At 38.8% G+C, this 25575-nt stretch overlaps 1 protein-coding gene across 1 annotated transcript; it reads right to left on the reverse strand.

Moving 5' to 3' along the window:
* Nucleotides 1–3168: 3168 nt before the first annotated feature.
* Nucleotides 3169–10797, reverse strand: KCNJ8 (potassium voltage-gated channel subfamily J member 8). The gene is made up of 3 exons (XM_029205696.1): nucleotides 10478–10797; nucleotides 9204–9644; nucleotides 3169–4239 (listed from the first exon to the last, which is right to left on the reverse strand). Exons 2-3 carry the CDS (start codon nucleotides 9575–9577, stop codon nucleotides 3339–3341), a joined length of 1275 nt encoding a protein of 424 aa, XP_029061529.1. The 5' UTR covers nucleotides 9578–9644; nucleotides 10478–10797; the 3' UTR covers nucleotides 3169–3338.
* Nucleotides 10798–25575: the final 14778 nt, after the last annotated feature.

Raw genomic sequence — 25575 nt, forward strand, 5'->3', positions numbered from 1 at the left:
TTGCAAAGATCTTTTTTTCTCTGTTCTAGAGAGCAAATATAATGCACTGAATGTCATTTACTAAGAATCCAATTAATTTCAAGGCAGTCTTTCATTTCTAGCTTTTGTCCTTTGTGAATGAATCAAACTATTTTAAGCCCTTTATATACACTAGCTACCTTAGTTCTTACAGCAACTTATGAGGTAGGTACTATAATCATTTTGATTTTATGTATGAGGAAAATGAGGCACAAATATTAATTTTGTCAAGCCCTCACAGATGCTAAGTGTTAAAACTGAAATTTAAAGCAAGAGAATCTGACTGTGGAGTCTATTTTCTTAACCACTATACTGCACTGTCTCATGAGATGGCACTGGAGCAGAAATCCTAAATAATCACAGGAGGCCTTCTGGGGAAATGTTCCTGGTAGAAGCAAACCCATGATCTGAAAGTATGTATGGCTCTGTTTCAGAGAACAGCAAGGCCAGAGTTGTAGAGTGGAAATGATTCAGGGGAAAAGGTAGTAATAAGATGTAGTGGCTTGTGGGCCCTGGAAAAGGTTTTGATTTTCATTTTTAGAAAAATGGAAAGACATAGGAGGGTGTTAAGCAGAGGCGTGATGTAATATGATCTAAAAGAATATTGTAGCTGCTGTATGATGACGAGGACGGAAGTGAAGAATCTAAGTATTTAATATAAAATAATATTTAAATTCAATACATAAGTCAAAATTATATACACACACATATAAAGAATCTTATTTTCTAAAACTAAACTAAATAGTTCCAAAACTGCTTAGCCAGTTAAATATATTTTGGTAAAAATAGGTTCTGAAATCATTGTAATGTTCTAAAACACTTGCAGATTTTTAGAAATTGATGTGACCTTTTGTTTGGTATGGCTCTCACTAGCTAAATGATGTCCTTATCTGAGCCATGACTTGACATAGGGGTCCCATCAAACTCTTCCACTGACTTCCCCATGAGATCAATGGCCATCAGATCCTTGGCACCCAGCCTTTGGTTGCAGCTGGAAGTTGGCTGGTGGAACTGCTCTAACTCCATTGCTAGATTTGCCCCTGGCTGCCAAGGATCTCTGTATCACCTGGACTCAGAAATCCTGCATCTCAGCCCCACTATGCCCAGACATTACCTGCCCCACAGCCTGTGTCACCTTCACAGATGTTGAGCTGCCCCTGCACAGAACAACAGGTAAGCACTGTGCATGTTCTTTTTGCTGGTGTGGCAGTTGCCTTCTGCATCTGTCTGGTTTCCCTGGGATGGGAGAGGGGGATCCACATCTATGCCAGAACTGCTAGGAGGTCTGATATCCAACTCTGTAATTACTGGTGGGCTAAATCTGATTAAGGTAGATTTTTCTTTAGCAAACTGAAAACTGTACAGAAATGTTTCAATATACCAATGTCCATAGATGAAGTAAAATAAATAGAGACCCCAAAAATCTGTGTAAAAGGCTACACAAGAGCTCAACTTTCTGATGTTTAGCTATGTGAAACATGAGAATAAGCCTATAGCTTACTAGCTTTGTACTTCTCTCCCTGTGCCCTCATCCCTTCCTTGAAGAGGCAAGAGCTAAGGATGATTAAATCAAGGGTTGATAGAAAATCTCACTTTAGCAATTGAGATAATGCTAAATCTTTATATGCCAGGCCTGCATTCAGATATTACTGAGAAGGAGATGTAGTTTTAAGACGGGAGGTGGGAGACGCAAAGAAAAAAGTTTACAGGATTTCCATGATACATCAAGCTCAAATAGAAAAACCAAGAGAACATTCTAAAACTTTGAATGAAATGAAATCAACATGAAATTTTAAAAACGTAGTTCCCTTGGAACAACAGATCTCAAAGAGAGGGACCCTCAGAGAGAGAGATCTCAGAGGTGAATGTCATCACTGTGTGATCGCTGTTTCACATGCCTCTAAAAATGTGTTGTTTTTCCTTGAGCTTTCACTAGGGATAATTTTGTGAAAGAGAAATTGCAAAACTACAGTGAATACAAAGAAATTATTTTAATAAAATATTCACTATAGTGGAGGCTCTCAACAAGAACTGAGAAGGCAAAAGAAGTAGCTGTCCCCTTTGGGAATCCCGTCCTAAATGACACAGGAATGTTCTCAGCTTTTCTCCAAAAACTCCTTGCCTAGTTCTGCCAACAGGTGGCCATGAGAGGGACAAAGAAACCTCTGGAGGTCACTGTGAAGAACCAAGTGAAGTAAGAGAATCCACTTAGAAGTAGATGAGAGCTAAGCAGCTTTTTAAGTTTGTTTTTAATAAAAATATTTTTCCAACTCACAGGGAAATGGGTAAAACTTTTCAGCTTAAATGTTTCTTCTGTGAGTTGTTCTTAGTCAGTTGGTACCTCCTATGGCTTGTCTTTAACCAGCTGGGAGCCCCAGCAGGACTGCAGACACCTGGCTGAGCATCGGGGAAAATGCAGAACTAAGCAGTTTTTCTGTGGGAAATCCAAAAATAGATTTGCAAGTTTCTATTCATGTTTTCAAGGCTCTGAATGAGAAGTTAACAGGAACTTTGCTTCATCAATCACATTGTGGGGTGATTTATAGCTTTGAAACGTTGAGTCTTATACTACAATAGTTGATTTAATGGAATAGGAATTTTGATTTCTAGTTAGATTCAATTACGTTCATGTGGAAACATGCTAGAATTGAACTCAGTTGTTGTTGTTTTCCAATTTCACAGATGTCCCTGCTTAAAATTTTAGTGTAATTTTCCTAATACTAGTTATGCTTATACTATACAATTTGAGAAAAAATAAAATTCCATATTTAAAAAATAAAAAATAAACAACAGAACAAAACCAAGCAGTTTTTGTCTCAGTCTTCTTACCTGGTGCAGTTAAAAAAAAAAAAAAAAGAGAGAGAGAGAGAGAGAGAGAAAGAGAGAAAGGAAAAACACAGTTTTGGGGCCCCCTGCCCATTCTATCACATTTCAAGAGTGAACAATAGAAACAGAGACAACTGTGGTGTCACCTGCTAAGTATTTCATAAAGCATCATCCCTTGCTCCACTTTCATATTCAAGGTCTATTACTATTAATGTAATTCTTGGGTTTCAAATTGAGAGAAATGACAGCATTTCCCCTACATAACTTAAGCCTATCTCTGCGAATACTGCATGGATGAAACAAGTGAGCCAAGAACCCTCCACCTTGTGTGTTACTGTTTATTGACACAGAAAGTGCTGCTGTTGGAATATCCATATCATTTAGTGCATTAAGATAAAGAAGGACAAATTATTGTGTTCCAGCTCTGTTTCAGTCTGTGCCCTGTAGAAACTCTTCAACATCTTATCAAAGACTTTCTGGGGGTTGTGTTGTTGTCAGGATTCCGACGTGTTCTGATTTCCTTCTGGAGTCATAAATTGCACCTTGGGCACCATGAGGGATGAATTGTTCCGGCGGATGGAATTATTCCTCCTCATGGAATTGTTTCTTCTCATGGAATTGCGCTTCCTCAGAGAATTCTGGTGGGACAGTTCACTCTTTTGGAGGGTTTGGATGAGAATGGAAGGCTTTTCGTCCAGCTCTCGGGCGCTGCACCTCGGAGCCGCTACTTTCATGGTGTTGCCAAATTTGGAGTAATCCACGGAATACACGCCTTCCTCCTCGGTTACGATGGACACGAAGCGATGGCCCCATTGGATCTCCTCAGCGATGTAGGAGGTTCTCGCTTGGGTGGTAATGCCAGTAGTTTCGACCACTCCTTCCAGAATCACGATGACCTCCAGGTCTTGGTTGGCAAGGTCAGTGGCGGAGATATCATACAAGGGGCTGCGCTTGTCAATCACGTGGCAAATGATCAAAGGGGCCACCAGAAAAATGTTATTACTCTCAAGGGGGTTATCAACGGGAATGTCTAGTTGGTGAATAGGCACCACCTCCCCTTCGGGTGTCGTGGTTTTCTTGACCACCTGGATGCGCACCGATGCACTAATGATCATGCTTTTCCTTAGGTCGCCCACACGGAACATGAAACACAGTTTGCCATTTCGGACTGCGATCACCGCATGGCGGCTGAAAATCAAGGTTTCCGCCCTTCTGTGAGCCTGGGCTGTTTTCATGAATATGCAGCCCAACATGACTGCATTGATGATCAAACCCACAATGTTCTGGAGAATCAGGACTGTGATGGCCAGAGGGCATTCCTCTGTCATCATTCTCCCGCCAAACCCAATTGTCACTTGAACTTCAATGGAGAAGAGGAAAGCAGAGGTGAAAGACCTGTAAGAAATGAGACCAGAAAACAATGCCATTGGATCAGATTTTGAATCACGAAATAACAGGCTAAGTTGAATTTTGCGTTTTCTTCCTCTAAAGGCTATTTTTTTTAAAAAAATTTATTAACGTATAGTTGCTTTACAATGTTGTGTTAGTTGTTTCAGGTGTGCAGCAAAGTGAAATATATATATATGTGTATACACACACACACATTCATATTCTTTTTCAGGTTCTTTCCATTACAGGTTATTATAAGATATTGAGTATAGTTCCCTGCGCTATACAGTAGGTCCTTGTTGGTTATCCATTTTATATATAGTAGTGTGTATATGTTAATCCCAAACTCCTTATTTATCCCTCCCTCACCCTTTCCCCTTTGGTAACCATAAGTTTGCTTTCTATGTCTGTGACTCTATTTCAGTTTTGTAAATAAGTTCATTTCTATCATTTTTTAAGATTCCGCATATAAGCGATATCACATGACATTTGTCTTTCTCTGTCTGATTTACTTCACTTAGTGTGATAATCTCTAGGTCCATCCATGTTGCTGCAAATGGCATTATTTCATTCTTTTTATGGCCGAGTAATATTCCATTGTGTGTATATGTCTATATATAGATATATACACACCACATCTTCTTTATCCATTCATTTGTTGATGTCCAAAGGCTATTTTTAAAAAATTATTTATTTATTTATTATCTTTGGCTGCGTTGGGTCTTCATTGCTGCGCGTGGGCTTTCTCTAGTTGCGGCGAGCGGGGGCTACTTTTTGTTGCAGTGCGTGGGCTTCTCATCGTGGTGGCTTCTCTTGTTGCAGAGCACGGGCTCTAGAGCACAGGCTCAGTAGTTGTGGTGCACGGGCTCAGTTGCTCCGTGGCATGTGGTATCTTCCTGGACCAGGGGTCAAACCCATGTCCCCTGCATTGGCAGGCAGATTCTTAACCACTGCGCCACCAGGGAAGTCCCATGTCCAAAGGCTGTTAAAGGCTTTTAGAAAGACCATCCACCTTAATGTGTCAAATGTCCAGTTCTAAACACAAGCACTTGTTCATTCTCTCCGTCTCTCTCTCTCTCTCCGCATGCATCTACCTCCAGGCTTCTGGGATACACTTCTATTAATGTTTTCAAATCATGTAATGATGGGCCTGTTTATGTGAAAACATTAAAATAATACCTAGACATATTTAGATTTATAGGCTTGTTTTACTTTGTGAAATTTTCTTCCAGGTTGATGTCTATTATTTATTGCCTGTCTGTGTTTAAGTGACTTGAGTCATATGGGAAGTACTGAGTAATAAGTGAACTTTTTATTATTTACAACCTTTAAAAGTCGTACTCCCTAACAAACACTGCTTGTGTACCTTATATAGAGAAAGCACAGTGCTAAAGAGTGGTACAAAGCACATCATCCAAAGATACTAGTATTTTTAATTAAAAAAAAACATGTGCCATTTGGAACGAAACATGTTTTCTTACTGATTGTCTCATTTTGTTCTCTAAGTCATCTAGAGAATACTGAAGTTATTAAAGGAAGGATTTGAGGTAGAGGTAGATAAGTGACTGTGTCAAGATTACATAATTAATAAGAACATGAATTCTCTTAATTCTGGCCTAGTCTCCGAAAGAATCACAGGGAAGGGGCCAACAAGTGTCAGGGTTTTCTTGGGAAGCTTTTTCAAACCGCACTCTCTTGCTTAGCTCAGTGTAAACCCTGATTTGGTAGTTTAGGGTGGACCTGGATAAAACTTTTGAAAAGCTTGCAGATAATTCTGTTTTATCTCCCCTGGTTGAGAAGCACCACATTTGGTTATTCTTATCACTAATTTATTCATTTAACTACAGATCCTACACCGCTGTGTTTTCTTAATAGAAACAGTCTTAGTCTTGTGTTTGCCCTACACCCCAATTTCAAACTTTTCTAATTTTATAGACGAGAGACCATCTGTCAAAGTATTAGCTGTGTATTAATGCCACACACAATGAGAGACCAAATATTAAATATTTGAATACTAAGTTAAGTACTGCACTTTGGCGGGACACCGTGAATGGTAGGCAAGCACACGCAGGTGATCTTTTTCTATTCAGGTTCATAATCAGGGATTTTTATTTTTTTAATTGAAAGATAGTTGATTCTTCTAATTAACTTTTAAATGGAGTGTGAAAATTGCCTTTCTTACCCCTTTTGTTGCTAAAACGATTCATGAAAAGCAATGATTGCTTTTTGCACTAGCTACACATGAGCTAATACTGAATGATCCAAAAACATGGCAAAGAATAAGAAAAGACCCCAGTGAAGGGGCACGGATACAACATTGATTTCTAATTATACATGCTTCAGGGAGCAGGGTGTGATGAATATGCTCAGATGTTTCATTTTAACGGCTTAAGATATCATTCATGTGCCATATTGTGTATGCTGTTTATTTTATGAAAGAACTTACTTCCAAACATTATATTGTGCAAGACCCAGCCTTTTATGAACACCTGTCATGCTAAACAACCTCAAGAGATGAAAGTGTTTAACTGCTCATTTGTTCTTCTACAGAGGGAGTGAGGCTGAATTAGAAGAGGAAGTATATTGGTTTATTTTCTGACTCATGTTAGAAAGTCATCCACATGAAAGGGAAAGTGAGCCAGCCTGGAAGGAGAATGTTAAATGTTATTTGGATACACTGGAGAATATTCATTACAATCAGTTGTTTTCGGTTCTGATGACAAGGTGAGACACTGAACTTATGAAAGGAAAGGAAATGCAAAGAATTAGACATATTATTAGTCATCTTTTAAATCCCTTTTGGGAGAGAATAGAGAATTTTCTGTTTCTATTTTTTTGGTGAAAAAGTATTATGTACGGTTGGTTAAGATTAAATTGTATGTTGCATCGAAGTATAAATAGTACCACAATGTTAAAATAAAACCAGTAAGATTTTAACCTTACAGGATGTCCAATAATATTTTTTTAGGTAAGAAGTGCAATTTAAAATGCTAAGATTAAATCAACTATATTTTAATAAAAATTTTTTAAAAAGAAATATGCTTTAGAGAATCATCTAATGAAAAATAAATAAATAAAATGCTAAAACTCTCATACTGATAAAATCAAGTGTGTCTCCTTGTATCTGTGATGCCATTTCTCATAGTGAATTGAATGTTCAAACCAGCAGGAATCCATCAGGGGGATAAACATGCCTCAGAACACCTCTTGTTGAATAATAAAAGCTAGCAGTAAAACAGCTTTTAATAACCAGTGCACTCCGTCAAGTTCTTTTACAAAATCATTGAAAATATCTCACTTTTGATGACATATCTTTAATAAATTGCTTAATGACTTTTTTCCCACAGGAAAAGCCAATATATTTGTCTTGTGAATAAAATCTGTCCTTTATTTTTCCGAGGTTTATCATTTCTGTTTCTTTTATCTCTTTTTATGTGTATCTACTTCATATTTATTAAAAATGTACCTTGATAGGGAAATGATTCACCAACATCAGTGTCAATAAATTTCTTAAAGAGAAATATTATAGATAATGATATCTGACCTACATATACCCGTTAAACACAGTATTTTGTTCCTTTATATTTGGTGTACTGATGATCACCTACATTCTTCATCTATATTTTCTTTGAGACAAAAGTCTGTGGCAAGTTTAAGACAAGAAAACAATATCTAACTCGATGGTAAAGGCAGTGGATCGATTCAATTTGTTTTCCTCCTCAAAATCTGAGCTGAAATCTGTGGCATGTGATCTCTACGACAAATACCGCAAGCTCCCTTGATAAGCTGGCATTGCAACTATTCAGGGAATGGAAGGATGGACAAGTTTACAGTCTGAGTCTCTGCTTCTTGCAGTGGTACGCTAATTTCATAAGATTTCAGGGTCATCAAAGGTCTTATTCTTTACAGTTTCCTGGAAGAATCGTGCTTGCTCAGTTGCTTTGCTTTATGAATTATGTGAATTTGGAACATTATTGAGAAAAGGTCCTGGAAAAGTTGCTAGCATAACTACTAATGTTTCACTGCAGAGTGCATATTTTTGCAATTGATATTACCTTTTTCCATCTTCCAACAAAATAAGAGACAAATCACTCCAAGTAAATGTTCTTAGGCCATGTGAAACTATGAGAGGAGAATCACTGAAATCAAATTCACTTTACTTATCTTTGAAATATTTACAATATAAGAGAAAAAAGCAAAATTAGGGCAATCTAGGAACTGTCTTCCTATCCTACTAAAACTTTTAGAGAAAACCACAACACTAAGTCACTTCTACATAATCTCTTCCATTAAAAATTTGGACCAATCTCCATTAAAAAATAATTTTTTTCTAGTTCTGAATCTCAGCATAACTTCTAATTTTGGAATTCAATGCAAGCAATCAGCTATTTAAGATAATCTTGATAAAGAAGGGCTTATGTTTATTTCATTTCTGGTGGATTAAAAACATTTTTTTTTATCTAGAACACCTCTCCACCAGTGTTTTCCCATTTTTCTCATTATTTCTGAAAATGTCACTGGTAAGAGAAGTTGTGGAAAAACATTACTAGCATTTGCACAATATTTTTTGTTGATCAGAGATATTGCCTTGTGGATGCTGGAACTATGGACAGCAGCTTTTTCAGACTGAAAACTCAGTATGTGGTTTTTCTGAGGAAGGCACTCTGTGGAATCCTTTGAACCACAACCATTTTAAAATAACTGGTATAATATTTTCAAGGCCAGCTCAAAGGATTGAAGCGCTACATTTTCAAAGACTCGTCATCCATAAAGCTGCATCTGAGAAGATTTTTAATACATTGGATTGGTTTTGTTGTTGTTGTTATGTTTTTACTTTTTTGCTTCTGAAGGTACTGAAACAAACTCTTTAGTTCACTTGCAACAAAATAACAGAGTGAAGAGAGAAAGGACAGTTTCATCTCTTTTTCTGTACTGTTTTCCACCCCTGCCTCATCCCGCTGCATTCTTACCTGACGTTAGTCACACACACGGTGGACTCCAAGCCACTTTTCTCCATCCCACTTTTCTCCATGTAAGCATAGATGTCCCCGTGGGCAAAGGCCACCAGCCACCACATGATGGCGAAGAGCAGCCAGCTGCAGAGGAACGACATGGTAAAGATGACCAGGGTGTGGCGCCATTTCAGGTCCACCAAGGTAGTGAAGATGTCCTGGAGGAACCGTCCTTGCTCCCGGATGTTCTTGTGCGCCAGGTTGCAGGCCCCGCTCTTGGCGATGAAGCGGGCCTTGGGCAGGCGGTCCCTGATGCGCGGTTTGCGCAGGTTCTCCGCGGCTATGCGCGCCAGCACATACTCCTCGGGGATGATGCTCTTTCTGGCCAACATCGTCCCGTCACCATAGCCAGCCTATGCACCTGTCTCCGACCTGCCTCTCCTTCCCTCGAGACCCGTCCTGCAGGAGGGAAACGAAGATTAAAAACTTTTCCCCCTATTTTCCTCACCTCTTCAGTCCTTGCATGTAGGGGTGTGTCTATACATTCCAGGTGACGTGCAAAGCTAAAGGTATGATCTTATTAATCTAAACACGAGCCTAGTTAGTGCTTGAGTTCTTGGATCCCGGAAAAATTACTTGGTCTGAATCAGAACTGTTTCAATATTCCTTATCGTTTTGAACACATAAGAGCACAGCCTTAGTTAAACAAAACCAAGAGCCTTCCTGTAAACAGCAGGCTCAGTGATAATTCTGAAATTACCCGCGTCTGTAGATTAGTGCAAGGATACCAGCACGCGACGTCTATGAGGAAAATTAAGGCTCTATTTACTAAACTATTCACATGATGTAGCAATATTAAAAGTAAAGAGGGGAAATTCTTTTTCTGTTATTTTTAGAAATAGGCAAAGGCCGTGAGCTCCTGCGTAGTATAAATGTTTCTTGTAATTCGACAAAATAATAATAAGCAATGTGCTATGTAACCTGAAAATTACGTAGAGGTATTTTAAATTTGAAAGAAGTGTGAGTTGCATTTTTTTTTTCTTTTAAAAATCCCACTGGAACTCATAATGTAATAGCTTGAAAACTTCTTGACGACGAAGGGATCAAACATACAAGCTGCAGGAAAAACCCCGGACAATAGCCTGCGGGCTGCGGATAGAGTCAATTAAAAGAGTGTGCCCCGAAATTCCATCCGACGCTGTCAACCTCGCCCGTGTTCTGCATTTTCAATCGTTTGCGGGGACGCGTTCAGCCTCCCCCTCCCCTCCGCTTAGAGGAGCGTTGAAACTTACAGACTCTGGCGAGCGGGCGCAGCGGCCGCACCTCCCCGCACACGCCGGCCGACCGCGAGCGGGTCCCTCGCTGTCCCATCTCCGGGCGCGGGAGCGGGGACCGCGACTGCCGGAGGGACAGATCCCGGGGCCGCGCGTCCTAGGGAGAAGAGTTAAAATAATAAAAGGTGCAGTTGAATCTGAACGCGGGGAGGGCTGGAGGGAGGGGGATGGGTGTCGCTCTTCCCCTCCCCCTGCTCGGCTCTATCCCTTGGCCGCTGCCGACGACAGAGGAGAGGCTTGGGGAGAGGAGCTGGGGCGTGATGCTCCACAAATCAGCCTCCCACTTCGGGCTTTGACGCGCGCCAGACCTCTGAGGCCGAAATTGCTGAGATGAGGGAGGGAGGGGGTGGGGGAGAGGCGAGACCCGGGGAGGTAGGGAGCCCGCCGGAGGGAGGGGCGACGGGGGGTGGAGGGCGGGGCCTGTAGAACCAGCCTTTTTCCCAGTAGCTGCGACCCCCCGCAGCCAGCGTGACACGCATGTCTTTAAAAGGCTCCCAGCTCCGGGGAGAGAACTTTCTGAGTTCGAGTTCACTGACGTAAAGAGATTTTTTTTTTTTTAACCTGGGTAGATAACTGTGCTACTTCAGGTTACATAAAACCAGATATAGAGATCAGAAAATAGTCTTCTGACGCATCCAGGCTGCGTGCACACATACTGATTTACATTAAATTTCCTTCTAGTAGGGATAAGTGGAAGTAGTGTTCTGAAACCCACTTCGTATTGACATATTTCTTCGCCAGCCGAAGCTGGTTCTCAGGGAATTAAATACACACACAAACACACAACTACGACAAAAGAAAAAAAGAAAAGAAAAAGTGGAAGAAGAAAACCGCTCGAAGTCTCTTCCAATACAAAAATTTTACCCCGAAGAGGGACTGCAGTCAACACTTCAGAACTCAAACCGTCATTCTTCAGTAATTGGTGGCTTTCTGAAATGTGGCAGCTTCTCGGTCTTGTCTAGATGGCCTCAATGATAAAACAGAGCCATTACGCACAAGAAAGTTATACAGTAAATATCTTTCTGTAGCTTTTTGAAAAGGAGCCAGCAAAGACAAATGTGCTTTCTCCCACAGGTCAGGCCTCCTGATTTGGCACTTGTGTTAATGGAAACTTTAATTCTTGGAAATTTCATGTATTTTCCAAGACTCAGGACAGAAAGTGTATGGAGCATAAACAATGTGTTCATTTAATTACCAAGAGACCTAAAATTAGTCTTTGATGAAGGCAAATGAAGAATCATTTTTCCCCCTTGCAGATAGAGCTGCTTAACCCCTTCAATTTGAGCCTGGGGATCCTCGTCTGTTAGTGGTAGCTCTCTTCTCTACTGTTGTGAATTTTTACAGTAATTTATGTGGCAGTTTTACTACAAGTGTGTGGGGATCACATTGTACAGTTAATCCCCTCATCATTCCATTTTAGAATTGTTTGGTGTACGATTTATTCCCTATTATTTTAGCTGGGGGAATATTCATCGAACACCTATTTGGGGAAGGGATAGATATATATATATATATAATCACAGTTGCTGTACTTAAGAGGTAGACAGTTGCAGTAAAAGACATGGATTTGATAATAAACTCTAATAGAAGCAAGGGTGTGATTAGAATGAGAATGGAAATAGAACTAAACAAGATATATTAAGACTAGAAGACTAAGGAAAGAAATCTACATGGATTATTTGGCATCTGATCTAGTCTTTGGAAGACCAGATGTATTTGGGTTTAGAGAAAAGCAGAGAAAAGACCTTCTTCCTACTGAGATGGAAGATCATGAGGGAGGATTGACAAGAGTGGGCCATGTTTTAATAACAAACTAATTTAATCAGCACTGATGAAACAAAGTCAGCAAAAGAGCAGGATTGGGTGCTTGAGTCCAGTGCTCTCTGAGCAGCCTTTGTCACCACCTCTCTGAACACATAATGGGTTATTCATGTACTTGTCCCATCCCCTTCCTCCTTCCCCACAACCCATGAAACTGAGGGCTCTAGAGGGCAGAACTGTGACTGTATCTTAAGCCTCTAGCACAGCTTCAATTACAGAGGGGCTCAAAGAATACTTTTGAGTCAATGAATGGGAAGGGTAAGGTTGACAACCATGTTGGTGCCTCGGAAAAAAAAAAAAAACAAAATGTAGACAGCCTTAAATGCTCAAAAAAAGGAGTCTGGACTGTTTTTAGGAGGTGGTGGTAAGCCATGGAAGGATTTTGATTAGAGAACACCGCAAGTGCCTGCTTTAAGAGGATTGACCAGGAAAAAGAGACCAAGATGGCTTTGAAGGTGCATTGCTAAGCCGAGTCCCTTCAGGCTCCAAACTTCTGTGATTGGCAGAAGGGGACCCTGGAAACTATTGTGTTAATCAGAGAAGGAATGAGGTCTGGGGCTAATAAGCAATGTCAGTGGACAGTATACAAATGTATGCAAAAGGAATGCTACAAAGTCAGTATTGGGAGAGGGTAAAGTCATCGGCGACTGTGACATTTACTGTGATGACAGAGAAATAGTAGGAAAATTGAATAAGAAGAGGTGAAGTGTTGAGGAGAATTATGAGAAGATTGGCAACAAATAAATCCATGTAGGAATCCTATGAAAATTCTGGTCTTCTGCTATAACACATATTTGGGATTCAGTTTTTTTCTAGTGACATATATCCTTCCACATATAGTGGCAGTTTCAAGTCAAGTTTTGAATTGTTTTGAAGTGACAAACTCTATACCCTACTTTTTAATAGTTAATGCTTTAAAGTGATTAATTCAGAGTAAGGGCACTAAGGATGCACATAACGAAAGTTAATTTTAAGAAGTTAATAGGTAAATTTTTGGCAATAATATGCCTAGAAAACAAATAGCAGCCATTTGGAAAAAAGATGGAGAATGTGTACTGTAGAAATACTACAGACTTTTCTTTTTCTTTTCTCTTTCCATTCCCTTCCTGACATTTTTAAAAGCCAACTCTTTATGTCTTTTTCCTTTAACTCGTTTTTCTGCACTGAATGGAAGCTGCATGAGGGCACATAGCTTGTTGTTAATACTACAGAGCCAGTGTCTGGAATTGTTCCTAGCTCCTAGAAGTGGGTACTCAACGAATACTTGTCAAACGAAGGAAAGAAGGAATAGTGCTCTCAACATGGTGTTTCTCTCTTTCTTGCACGTACTCTACCTCTTGTCTTTCCTTCCTTTATGTGTTTGCAGCCATTTCTCACAGCCCACGCAAGTAATCTGAGGCTTGGAGATCTCCTTGAAGTCTAGGGCCATATCTGTCTGCAAAGATTTCATTACTCATCACCTCTCCCTTCTCTCTTGACCTTTTCTTCCTCCTCCCTTCAAACTATCCACTCCTTCCTTCCTCAGCAACTCTCCTAACCACTCCAGGTCCCCAGTACTAAACTTGTTTAAATATTAAACTTGTCTAAACTTGGCATTTGCTAGTTATGTTTCCCTTGACAACTTTTGAGTCTAATGGAGACATATCTGTATCCCCAGACCTCTTTCTGGACACACAGTAGCTGCTCAATATATATTATTAATTGATCTCTAGTTCTTCCCCCTTTGATCGTCCTCTTTTCATATTATGGGCCAAATAATGAACATTTAAATTTACCTCTGAGAAATTTGTGAAGGAAATCAATTTTTCAAGAACACATTTACTGCTTCAGGCTTATTTTATTGGTCTACTTATTTAATCACTAATTTTTGCTGTCATCCACTTAAGGTTTTCTTAACTGTTCTGTAATCTCCTAATTGCTCTTTCAAGAGTGAAGACTAATTTGTGCATTACTCCTAGAGAAGGCCTATAATGAGTTTAGAACAGAGCTAACCTTAAATTTTATGATTTTCTTGACTCTTCAGGAATCCTGTAAGAATCTGTCTGCTCATGTTACATCCCGGAGAAATTTATGCAGTAATTGGGAAGCAATTCAAGGATATCTATTCACTTATAAGTAAATATCTGTTAGATTCCTTTCAGACCCTATGCGCATTTCATTTGCAGATAAAGAAGTTTCTGCATTTCTCACTTTCCTAAGAAAAGAAATTTGTCAGGTGCCTTCAAACAAGTGGAGAAAGACTGATGATTTTCCTGTTTGTCTGCTGCTTTGATTACCAAATACAAATCAGTGAAATCCTTGAAAGTACTCTTGACACCAAAGGGTGAAGTCCTAGCATTTGATGACCTTGCCTTTGATGTGACTTGTGAATTTAGAACTCTTGGTTTTCCTGAGCTGTATTAGACTTAAGAATTTGGAGAGTCTTCAAAATGACAATGGAAACGATTCATGTTAGCAGCCCAAATAACAGTTGGTCTATTTGCTTGGTATGCTGCTTTATTAGTGTCCTCATATAAACCACCTTGGAACATACTGCTTTGGAATCAGCTTAATAAAACTGTTACATAAACTAGTAATCAAAACAGCATGTTATAAACTCACTTTTTTGGAGTTATCATGAAATGGGAGTGACAATATAACTCTTCGTACTTATCTGTTCCAGTGAGTTCAGAGAACATTTCTTTTTGAGATATGTATCTATTTATGTGCAAAAGAGCCTCCGTCTCCTTTAAATTAGGTACCCCCTTTCTTTAAGGATATCCATTAGAACCTTCAATGAAAAAGATCTCCATCCAGTTTGCATGCTTAAGGCCTCAAACTTTTGCCAGCTCACAGGTGTGAATCTGCGAGTCAGGAAGGGGGATTCATAACAGTCACTACCTTTTAATAGACAACCAGGTGAACAAAACCAAGTCCCTGCTCCAATGCATTCTTAGGGAGGAAGATGTTAGTGAACAAGTAGACAAATAATATATTCTATAATTATCAATGGTTTTGAAACTTATAAAGAGAGTAAAGCAGGATAAGGATTGGGAGTAACTGGGGCCAGCGATTGGCAATTTTACATAGGGTTCAGAAAAGGCCTCTTTAAGAAGGTAAAATTTGAAAAAAGAATCAGCCAGGGGCTCAGGCAGCCTGAGAGCAAAGGCTCTGAGGTGGGAAGAAGCTTGGTGTGTTTGAAGAATAGTAACAAGATCCATGTATCAGATGGAAATGAGGAAAAGCAGGAGATGAGATGGGAAAACTGGGAAGTGCATTCACTGATCTATCCATCTCTCCATTCACCCAATGAATAAAGATTCAGAGTCTGCATATTCTAGGTGATGAAAAATATTGAACTAATTTGGGGACAGCTATGTGAGAATTAGGTTATTTTCCTTATCTTACACAACAGTCGATTTGAGTATAGCACGATGATGTGTAAAACCAAATACCTAGCAGGTGGCAAGCTACAACAGACTCGAAACATCTGACCCCTAATCCCAAACTCTTTTCACTGAATAATATCTCAAAGGGATGATTGTTAATCCAAGATCCAGCTATGTGGGAAACACTTGGTTACATTATTTTATGGGTCCTCCAGGCTTTTATGGAGGAAGGATAGAATAAGATATAATATCTTTGGCCCCCAAATTAAAATATCTTTCATGAGAAGGTATAAACACTTCTAATAAAGCACATTTAAGAGTTCCTCTGGAGATTCTGCTGTTCACTTAGGTTTAAGAAACTCATAGAATTATTGTGAGAACAAGAGGACACAATCCATATAAAGTGATGAGGATAGTGACTGGTCTAAGTACTTAAAAATGTCAGTTCTTATTTTTATTTATTATTTTTTTTAAGGTACGCGGGCCTCTCACTGTTGTGACCTCTCCCGTTGCGGAGCACAGGCTCCGGACGCGCAGGCTCAGCGGCCATGGCTCACGGGCCCAGCCGCTCCGCGGCATGTGGGATCTTCCCAGACCGGGGCACGAACCCGTGTCCCCTGCATCGGCAGGCGGACCCTCAACCACTGCGCCACCAGGGAAGCCCGTCAGTTCTTATTAATAAATTAGGCTTGTTTTGGTTTAGTGATGGTCAAAAAGACCTCAGAGCTGTATGGCAGTGGGACGGGGGGAAGGATAGACCCCCAGATTCCTTTAACTATTATTTAACTATCTTTCTTAATCTAAGACTAAGAAAAGAAAATACATGATAATATCATTTTATAGACTTAAGTATTATTTTTGAGACCTCACCAACCTTCAGAATCCTTACTGTCCAGTACTTGTACTGGCATCTCCTCAACTCCTGAATTTAATCAAGACAGGGGACTGAAAGGGAGCCAGCCAAGATACTGGTAATAAAATAGAGACCCAGGAAATCAACATGTCTGGTTTACTGTAATAGTGTCTCCAAGAGAAAAGTGGTTCCTTCAATCAAGTAGAGAGTACCCGTGGTAATTATTTTCTGCTGTTAGTGTACAAAATGCTAGTACTAAATAAAGCTGGTAGGGTCTCTTCCAAGAGGAGATGAATAATAGTGGCTGTCACTATTTGTTTTTCCAGGCCTTGAAATTATGCCTTGATATTCTGTGCAAAAGAAAGGCAAGTTTGCAGGATCCTGGGATCTATTTTGCTATAGGCTTTTCTGAAGCTCTTGGGGAAACAGCAATTCCCAACAATGTCTTGATCCATTGCTAAGCTTTCATATCACTATGTTTTGAAAAATCAGTGACTCATGCAGTGCTTGGAAGGAGAAACCTGACATTTTCCAGAACTTTCTCGGTAAGGTGACTCCTTATTGCCACCTTTCAAAAATGCCTGCTGCAGAGGGATTATAGAGGTTGAAAATTTTAAAGTGATATTTAGACTATTGGCCCCAATGATCATTTGCCAGGATTTTTTTTTCTGCTGTTAAATGACCTGAATTTTCCTTTAAGTAAAAACTACCTGTGCCAGAAAAGTTTTTACAAGATCATTTTTCTAAACAGGTTCAAATTAGAATTAAATATTTGATATTTGTTGCTAATCTAAAATGTCAGATTACCTCATTGATTGTCAGAATAAATGGGGTAATAAAATGATCTCCTCTCTGTAAATCTACAGAAATTTATTATGCAATTGAGTCTTTTTTTTGAAATTGAGGAATTGTGGAAGATGCATGAAATATACCTTTTGTTTAAGTTCACATAGTTTTAGAGTCAGAAGGATGTGAGATAATTACCAGTTCTGCCATTTCCTTGGTTGGTGGCTTTGAGCAACACACTAAATCGTTCTGAGCCTCAACTGCCTTTTCTGTACAATGGAGACGCTAACATCTACCTCTTCGAGTTGTATAGATTAAATGAGGTAAGTGTGTAAAGGATTTAGCATAGGCCAATGAAACTTAAAACATAATATTTTCTAAAATAATTATAACTTTAATGTAACTTCTTTAATTAGTATTTAATTAATTTATACTTTGTGTATATTTTTCTTAGCCTGCATTTGTTGGTATTTTCAGATCAATAGTAAATAATAATGGTGATATCAGACATGTTTTCTTTTTAGTGATTTTGAGAAAATGCTTCCAGAATATATAGTTTACATGGCTATCATTTTGAGGTAGTGTGCTTTTTCTACTTTTCAAAATCAATAATGGATGATGAATTACATAAAAGACCTTTTTAGCATATACCAAAGTGACTTTTTTTTCCTTCCTTGGCCAGTTAATAGGGTGAATTATGTTACTAGGTTAAAAAAGAAAGTCAAATTGTTTTTACATTCCTGTGATAAACTCCACTTGGTCGTGATAAATTATTATTTTAATATAATGCTGGATTGTCTTTCCTACTATTTATTTAGGATTTTTGCATAGATATGTATGTGAGTTTGTATTATTCTTTCGTCTTATTTCTGCCTGATTTTGGGTAAATGTTATGAGTCTTTGTAAAAAAAAATTGATGCATATTCCTTCTCTATGGACTGGAATAGTTTAAACAGAATAGGGATTAGCCACTTTTTGAAATCATCTGAGTCCAAATTTTTTAGGAATAGTTCCTGGCTCTTTGAATCCTCTTCATTCTCTTTTTTTCCCCCTGGGATCCCTCTTTCAGACCTTCTAAATCTATCCTCCATAACTTTTTTTTTAGAATAAATTTATTTATTTATTTTTGGCTGCATTAGGTCTTCGTTGCTGCACACAGGCTTTGTCTAGTTGCAGTGAGCGGGGGCTACTTGTCGTTGCGGTGCGTGGGCTTCTCATTGTGGTGGCTTTTCTTCTTGCAGAGTACGGGCTCTAGGCGCATGGGCTTCAGTACTTGTGGCACGCAGGCTTAGTAGTTGTGGCTCACAGGCTCTAGAGTGCAGGCTCAGTAGTTGTTGTGCACGGGCTTATTTGCTCTGCGGCATGTGGGATCTTCCCGGACCAGGGCTCGAACTCATGTCCCCTGTATTGGCAGACGGATTCTTTTTTTTTTTTTCCAGGTTGCATTTTTGTCTTATTAATAAACAAAATATGCTGTTTTTCATATACTCTCTTATATGAAAAACAGCATATATTCACACTGATCAAATATTAGAACATATAAAAAATTATTCAGTGAGAGGTCTACCTCCCTTCCATGATGCTGATCTGTCCAGTTCCCACTATCACCTATTTCTGGCAACCACTATTGTGAGTGTCTGCGTATCCTTTGAGGGTTTCTTCATGCATCTACGATTTTAGATTTTGATTCGTGCTTTCTTTTTTAAAATAAAAATTTTATTTATTTTTTTATACAGCAGGTTCTTATTAGTCATCAATTTTATACACATCAGTGTATACATGTCAGTCCCAATCTCCCAATTCATCACACCACCACCCCCATTCCCCCGCCACTTTCCCCGCTTGGGGTCCATACGTTTGTTCTCTACATCTGTGTCTCAATTTCTGCCCTGCAAACCGGTTCATCTGTACCATTTTTCTAGGTTCCACATATATGCGTTAATATATGATATTTGTTTTTCTCTTTCTGATTTATTTCACTCTGTATGACAGTCTCTAGATCCATCCATGTCTCAACAAATGACACAGTTTTGTTCCTTTTTATGGCTGAGTAATATTCCATTGTATATATGTACCACAACTTCTTTATCCATTTGTCTGTCAACGGGCATTTAGGTTGCTTCCATGACCTGGCTATTGTAAATAGTGCTGCAATGAACATTGGGGTGCATGTGTCTTTTTGAATTATGGTTTTCTCAGGGTATATGCCCAGTAGTGGGATTGCAGGATAATATGGTAATTCTATTTTTAATTTTTTAAGGAACCTCCATACTGTTCTCCATAGTGGCTGTATCAATTTACATTCCCACCAACAGTGCAAGAGGATTCCCTTTTCTCCACACCCTCTCCAGCATTTGTTGTTTGTAGATTTCCTGATGATGGCCATTCTGACTGGTGTGAGGTGATACCTCATTGTAGTTTTGATTTGCATTTCTCTAATGATTAGTGATGTTGAGCAGCTTTTCATGTGCTTCTTGGCCATCTGTATGTCTTCTTTGGAGAAATGTCTATTTAGGTCTTCTGCCCATTTTTGGATTGGGTTGTTTTTTTTAATATTGAGCTGCATGAGCTGTTTATATATTTTGGAGATTAATCCTTTGTCTGTTGATTCGTTTGCAAATATTTTCTCCCATTTTGAGTGTTGGGCAGATGGATTCTTAATCACTGTGCCACCAAGGAAGTCCCTATCCTCCATATCTTTTCAGTGTTCTTTTTTTTTTTCTGAAACATACTCGCTGTACATTATATGTTACAGGTGTATAATATAGTGATTCACAATTTTTAAAGATTATACTTCATTTATAGTTATTATATAAATATTTGCAATATTCCCTGTGTTGTACAATATATCCTTGTAGCTTATTTTATACATAATAATTTGTACCTCTTCATCCCCTACCCCTATGTTTCCCCTCCCCCTTCCCTCTTCCCACTGGTAACTTGTTTGTTTTCTACATTTCAGTGTCCTTCTTATTTTCTATCAGCTTGTTCTGTGTTGCATTCCAGGTGCGTTCTAGATCTGTTTCCAATGGAAGAAGTCTCTCATCATTTAAGCTTAATTGCTGTTTAATCTGTTCATTGCATTTTTAATGGCTTTTTTCTTTTCTAGACATTCTATTTGGTTATTTTACATTAATTTCTTTTTCCTACCTTTTAAAAAACGCATGTAAACAACTATGTAACTGCCATACAGATTACAGATCAAGACATAAAACATGTCTATCACCCTAGAAGATTTCCTTCTGCCTCTTTCCAGGCTGTAATTGCTCCCCACCAGAGCTCAGTCTGTTATGGCTTATTTTATCATTGGCATGTTTTGCTTGTTGCTTAGCTTGGTATACATGGAATCATGTATAAAGATATTCTTTGGTATCTGCCCTCTTTCACTCAATACAATATTTGTGAGCTTTGGCTATGTTGTTTCATATACCAGGAATAGTATTTCCTTGTGTGGATAAGCCACCATTATTTATCCATCTTCCCATTGTTGGGCATTTGGGCTGGTTTTTTTTTTTTTTGGTTTTTTCACTCTTATGAATTAAGCTGCTCTTAACATTTCTGTACAAGTCTTTTTGTGGACATAAGCACTCATTTTTCTTGGATAGGTGCCCAGGAGTGGAAATGTTGAGTCCTGGTAAGGGCACATGTTTAGCCTTAGTAGAAACAGCCAGTTTTTGACACTGGTTGTGCTATTTACACTCTCTCCAACAATGTGTGAGAGTCCCACCTTCACCAACACTTGGTATTGTTAGTCTTTGTGGTTTTAGTCATTTCAGTGGGTAGGTAGCTGTTTTTTTTTTTTTAATTTTAAATTTGCATTCCTGATGAAGAATGATATTGAGCACATTTTCACATCCTTTTTGGCAAACATACATATTTTTAAATCTCTTATAGATTGTTTTATTATTTCTCATTCTTTTGCTAATATCCTTATTTGTTTTGTCTCTTGATTCCCATCCTGGTGGTTTTAATTTTGAGTGTGAGTTCACTTAATTTTTTATGTCCTTCCCAGGACATCTAGGTTGTACCCCAGAAGACTGATTTTGCATTTGCCCTTTCCAGAACCCCAAGGATATTAATATTCTGGAGCCATTTTTATATAATATTTCAGCTTGAATATATCATCTCCCCATTGTAAAGTTAGAATCATATCAAGTTTTTTAAAAAGGGAAAAGCTTATTTTCTGACTTAAAAAATCCCTATAGTACTATTAAGATGTGGTATATGTAGTGGGTTCTCAATGCTGATATTTCATATCAGAATGTGCTTTTCAAATCATAAAATTCTTTCACCATCATTTAATTTAAAAGATTCACAAAAACTCAATGAGGCCAGCAGGCGGTTGTTATCATGCCATCTTGTTTTCCTTTTTGCAAATGAGGAGATGGAAACTCAGGCTTTCAATGATAAGTCCAAGGCCATACATTCGATATGTGATAGAATCGAAACTAGAATTCAGGTCTTCTAATTCCTGGTCCGGTTTCTTTTTCAATATATTCTATGTAGACTGACATAATTCTTTGTTATTATAGATCATATATAATATATATATGATCTATAATTATATATATATATAATTATAGATAATTTATTCCCAAGAAAAGTTAAATGATTAACTAATTTAATCATTAGTCTAGTATAGCACATGGCTATGAGTATGAGCCTGGAAATCAGGTTGCCTGAGTTTGCATCTCATTTCCACTAAACCTTTGGCAAATTAGCCAATCTGTACCTCAATTCTAAAATGGGGATAATAATGCTTATCTTATAAAGCTTTTGTCAAGATTAAATGAGAGTATACTTCTAAGGCTCATATCATATCTTCTCAAGATATGTTAGCTATTATTATCCTTTCATCAAATTTTTAATGAGATGGTTTATGCAATATGCACTCTACTGATATCTGCATTGATTTCACATTGCTCCTTTCTTCTGTGCCCCCGGGAATTTGCTTCTCTTATGTTGTTTGATATAAGATGGTACTAGACACTTCAGCGATTATATGATATTTAAATCATAAATCATTCTGTCATCTCTATGTTTTATTGGCACATGTAGCTAAGCTTTATTAAAATATTATTTAAGCCAAGAATTTCCCATGAAATACTAGGCTTGTTAATTTTTTCCCTACGTTTTTGGCCAAAAGCCTAGATGCCTTGCGTTTCCAATATAATATTTTACTGCATTTAATATATGCTGGAAGTTGTCAGGTGGGAACAAAGAAAAGAAGCTCCTATTTTCAGGTGAAATTGTGTCACCCCCAAATCTGCCTTCTGCCACTTTCTCTTTCCTGTTTGCCAAGGACACAGTGAATTCAGTGTCTGGGCCAAGTGCTTGGCACTTAGAAATGGAAGTGATAGATCACTGGGAGAAATGGGTGCTTCTATCTAAAGTATGCTTGTGATTGTCATATGTGCTAGGGATCCTGAAATGACAAGGATGGTACAGTTCTAGGTGTGTGTCACTGCTCATTTTGAATGGGTGGCTGTGAGGAAATGTCTCACAGGCTGTGTGTTATGCAGTCATTGCCACAGGGAAATAAAACTTGGGCTTAAAAAGTCAATATTTTGAACTTACTTATGGCAGGAGATTTTGTCTTGTTTTCTTATTTTAAAAGAAAATTATATCCTTCTTTGGACTTTGCTTCTCTCTGGAGCAAAGGTAGGGTATGCGAACATGTGAAGAATGCACAAGAGTTTAGTCAACTACCTCACTTGAGTGCTCATGTGATTGAAGAATGGTTCTCCCTCCTTCCAATTTTCCTTTTTCTTCTGAAAATAATCAGTAGCCAGCCCAGTTTCATCACTCTTTTCCTGGAACTACTGGTTGTGAGTGGGGTTTGTGTTCTTGCTTTCAGGTCACTCTCCAGACTGTGTGAAATTCACCTCAGCAGAAGACATTACTTCCAATTGGCTCAGACCTTCTGGCCACAGCTTTTTAGGCCAGAGATTGATTCTTGACCCAAAGTGAAGTGATGCAAATTTGTCCAGTCACACATAAGATCAAAAGATCAGCTGGACAAAGTAGATTCCTTGCTTGGTACTTGGAAATAGACAATCTGAGAAGTTGAAGATAGTGAGTTGTGGGCCCAGGGGCTCCAAGATTTCATCTAAGATAGGAATGGTCAGAAAGGCCACACACAAGATGAGGAAGGAGCGGACAGAGGGATGGAAATGGCAGCTCAGAAGGGAAGAGGAAGCTGAGAAGCTTGAGACAGAGAGACAGTATCAGAGAGTGGACGGTCTTTAGAACTGGCCCAGTCCTCACTCTTCCTGACACCCAATAATTCTGCATTTCCTAGATTCCAATGCACAAATCTCCCTTCGATACCACCCCCATCTTTCTACCTCCATTCTCTGGTGTTTAAAAGTGTCATCTCTGGGGCTTCCCTGGTGGCGCAGTGGTTGAGAGTCCGCCTGCCGATGCAGGGGACACGGGTTCGTGCCCCGGTCCGGGAAGATCCCACATGCCGCGGAGCGGCTGGGCCCGTGAGCCATGGCCGCTGAGCCTGCGCATCCGAAGCCTGTGCTCTGCAACGGGAGAGGCCACAACAGTGAGAGGCCCGTGTATCGCAAAAAAAACCCCAAAAAACAAAAACAAACAAACAAAAAAACAGTGCCATCTCTGGAGTCAGACAGGGATGAATGATTAAATCAATGATTTTGGGGTAATTCATTTAAATCCTGGCCCCTGTTTTCTCATCTGTAAAATAAATACAATAAAGATAGTTATTTCAGAAGATTTTATACTAATTTTAATATACTAGAAAGCTTTGTACTACCCTGGCAAATAACCTCCCTGAATCACACTCTGTTACTCAAAGGTGACACTTAGCAGATACTCAACAAATTATCAATCAAGACGAAGTAACCAAAGTTTATTTTCATGCAAACTTCCTTAGTAGGGAGACAACCATCTTTCAAAAATGCCTGGTTTACTAGCTTTCATGACAATTATTATCAGTATTGTTAATTAATTAATTTATTTAAAAAAAAATTTGACTGTACTGCGTGGCATGCAGTACAGTCAAGTTCCCTGACCAGGGATCGAAATCATGCCCCCTGCAGTGGAAGCCCAGAGTCTTAACCACTGGACCCCCAGGGAAGTCCCCATAACAATTATTATCATCCCTTTGTTGAACTAAAAAGAACCTGCCCACCATAACCCAGCAATGTGTTGCTACTGTTATCTTAAAAACTGGTAGAAAAGGTGGGTTGAACTTCCTATCACTGGAAATACATTTTATTAGCGCTTCTCAGCCTTCTGGCTAAGACCAAGTGTGGAAATACATTTGATGATTTATCAAGAAGTGAACTTTCTTCCTAAGGTGATTTTTTCTGTCTGGAAGAAACCCTAAGAATATTATGATTGTAAGCATCTCTTTCTGCCATCCTTTCTAAGCACTTGTATTTGACTTATCTATGCATTGTGTTAATGTGTGTCATAAAAATTCATAGCAACTATGCACTTCCTTAGGGCAGCAAGTTAAGATAGAAGTGAATCTATCTATGATATGTATGTGGTGGGGGGGGCCCAAGCATATTGAGAGGTTGGGAGATAGACTGTAACCTGTGAAAGAGGGTTAAGAGTAAACGTCACTGGAGGATTCTGTTTATGCTTACTTTCAAAGGACTGATGAACATTTCCGGTCTCTGAAAGAAAGAGATTAGGAATTTTTAAAATTGCTCTTTACTTAACTAGGGTTGGAACAAAGTTCCAACTACTATGAGTCAAAGTGCAAATACTTAGATATGGAAGAATTGGCCTAAATCCACTTAGCCCTGATAATATTAAAGGTCAACAGTCTTTCACTTCATAAAAACTGATAACGTGTATAAATAGCACATACCGTAGCCCTAAGAGAAAAATGGAAATGAAGCATTAGCCAGTGTTGCACTGTTGCTGTTATATGAACAAGTTACTTACGCGAAGGGCAGATTAAGTGATAAAAAAATAATTGTCTGAAAACAAAGCTCTTTGCCATTAATATGCAGTATACATTTGGAGATGGTCTCTGATGGTTGGTGGCACTAAAATCACAGAAGGCTTTCTTCTTTGAGCCAATTAACTTATTTAGCCAGGTATGGCTCCCTTGATCTTTGTCAATGTAGAAATAGGGCACTGGTGACCACCGTGTGAATGACAAGGGAAATTAGCTATAGTCCCTAGAAAAAGAAATAATTTAAATACCATGTAGTAGATATGTAGAATGACTGTATCAACTTTCA

Source organism: Monodon monoceros, unplaced genomic scaffold, assembly GCF_005190385.1.
Source record: "Monodon monoceros isolate NGI ecotype Baffin Bay Population unplaced genomic scaffold, NGI_Narwhal_1 Super_Scaffold_6, whole genome shotgun sequence".
In the NCBI taxonomy this organism is placed as follows: domain Eukaryota; kingdom Metazoa; phylum Chordata; class Mammalia; order Artiodactyla; family Monodontidae; genus Monodon; species Monodon monoceros.

Excerpts from the sequence above, each read along its gene's own strand:
- KCNJ8 (XM_029205696.1), bottom strand. The coding sequence starts at position 9,577 with ATGTTGGCCAGAAAGAGCATCATCCCCGAGGAGTATGTGCTGGCGCGC. Across the intron at positions 4,240-9,203 it reads GTGTGTGTGACTAACGTCAG|GTCTTTCACCTCTGCTTTCC; the intron begins GTAAGAATGCAG and ends CATTTCTTACAG.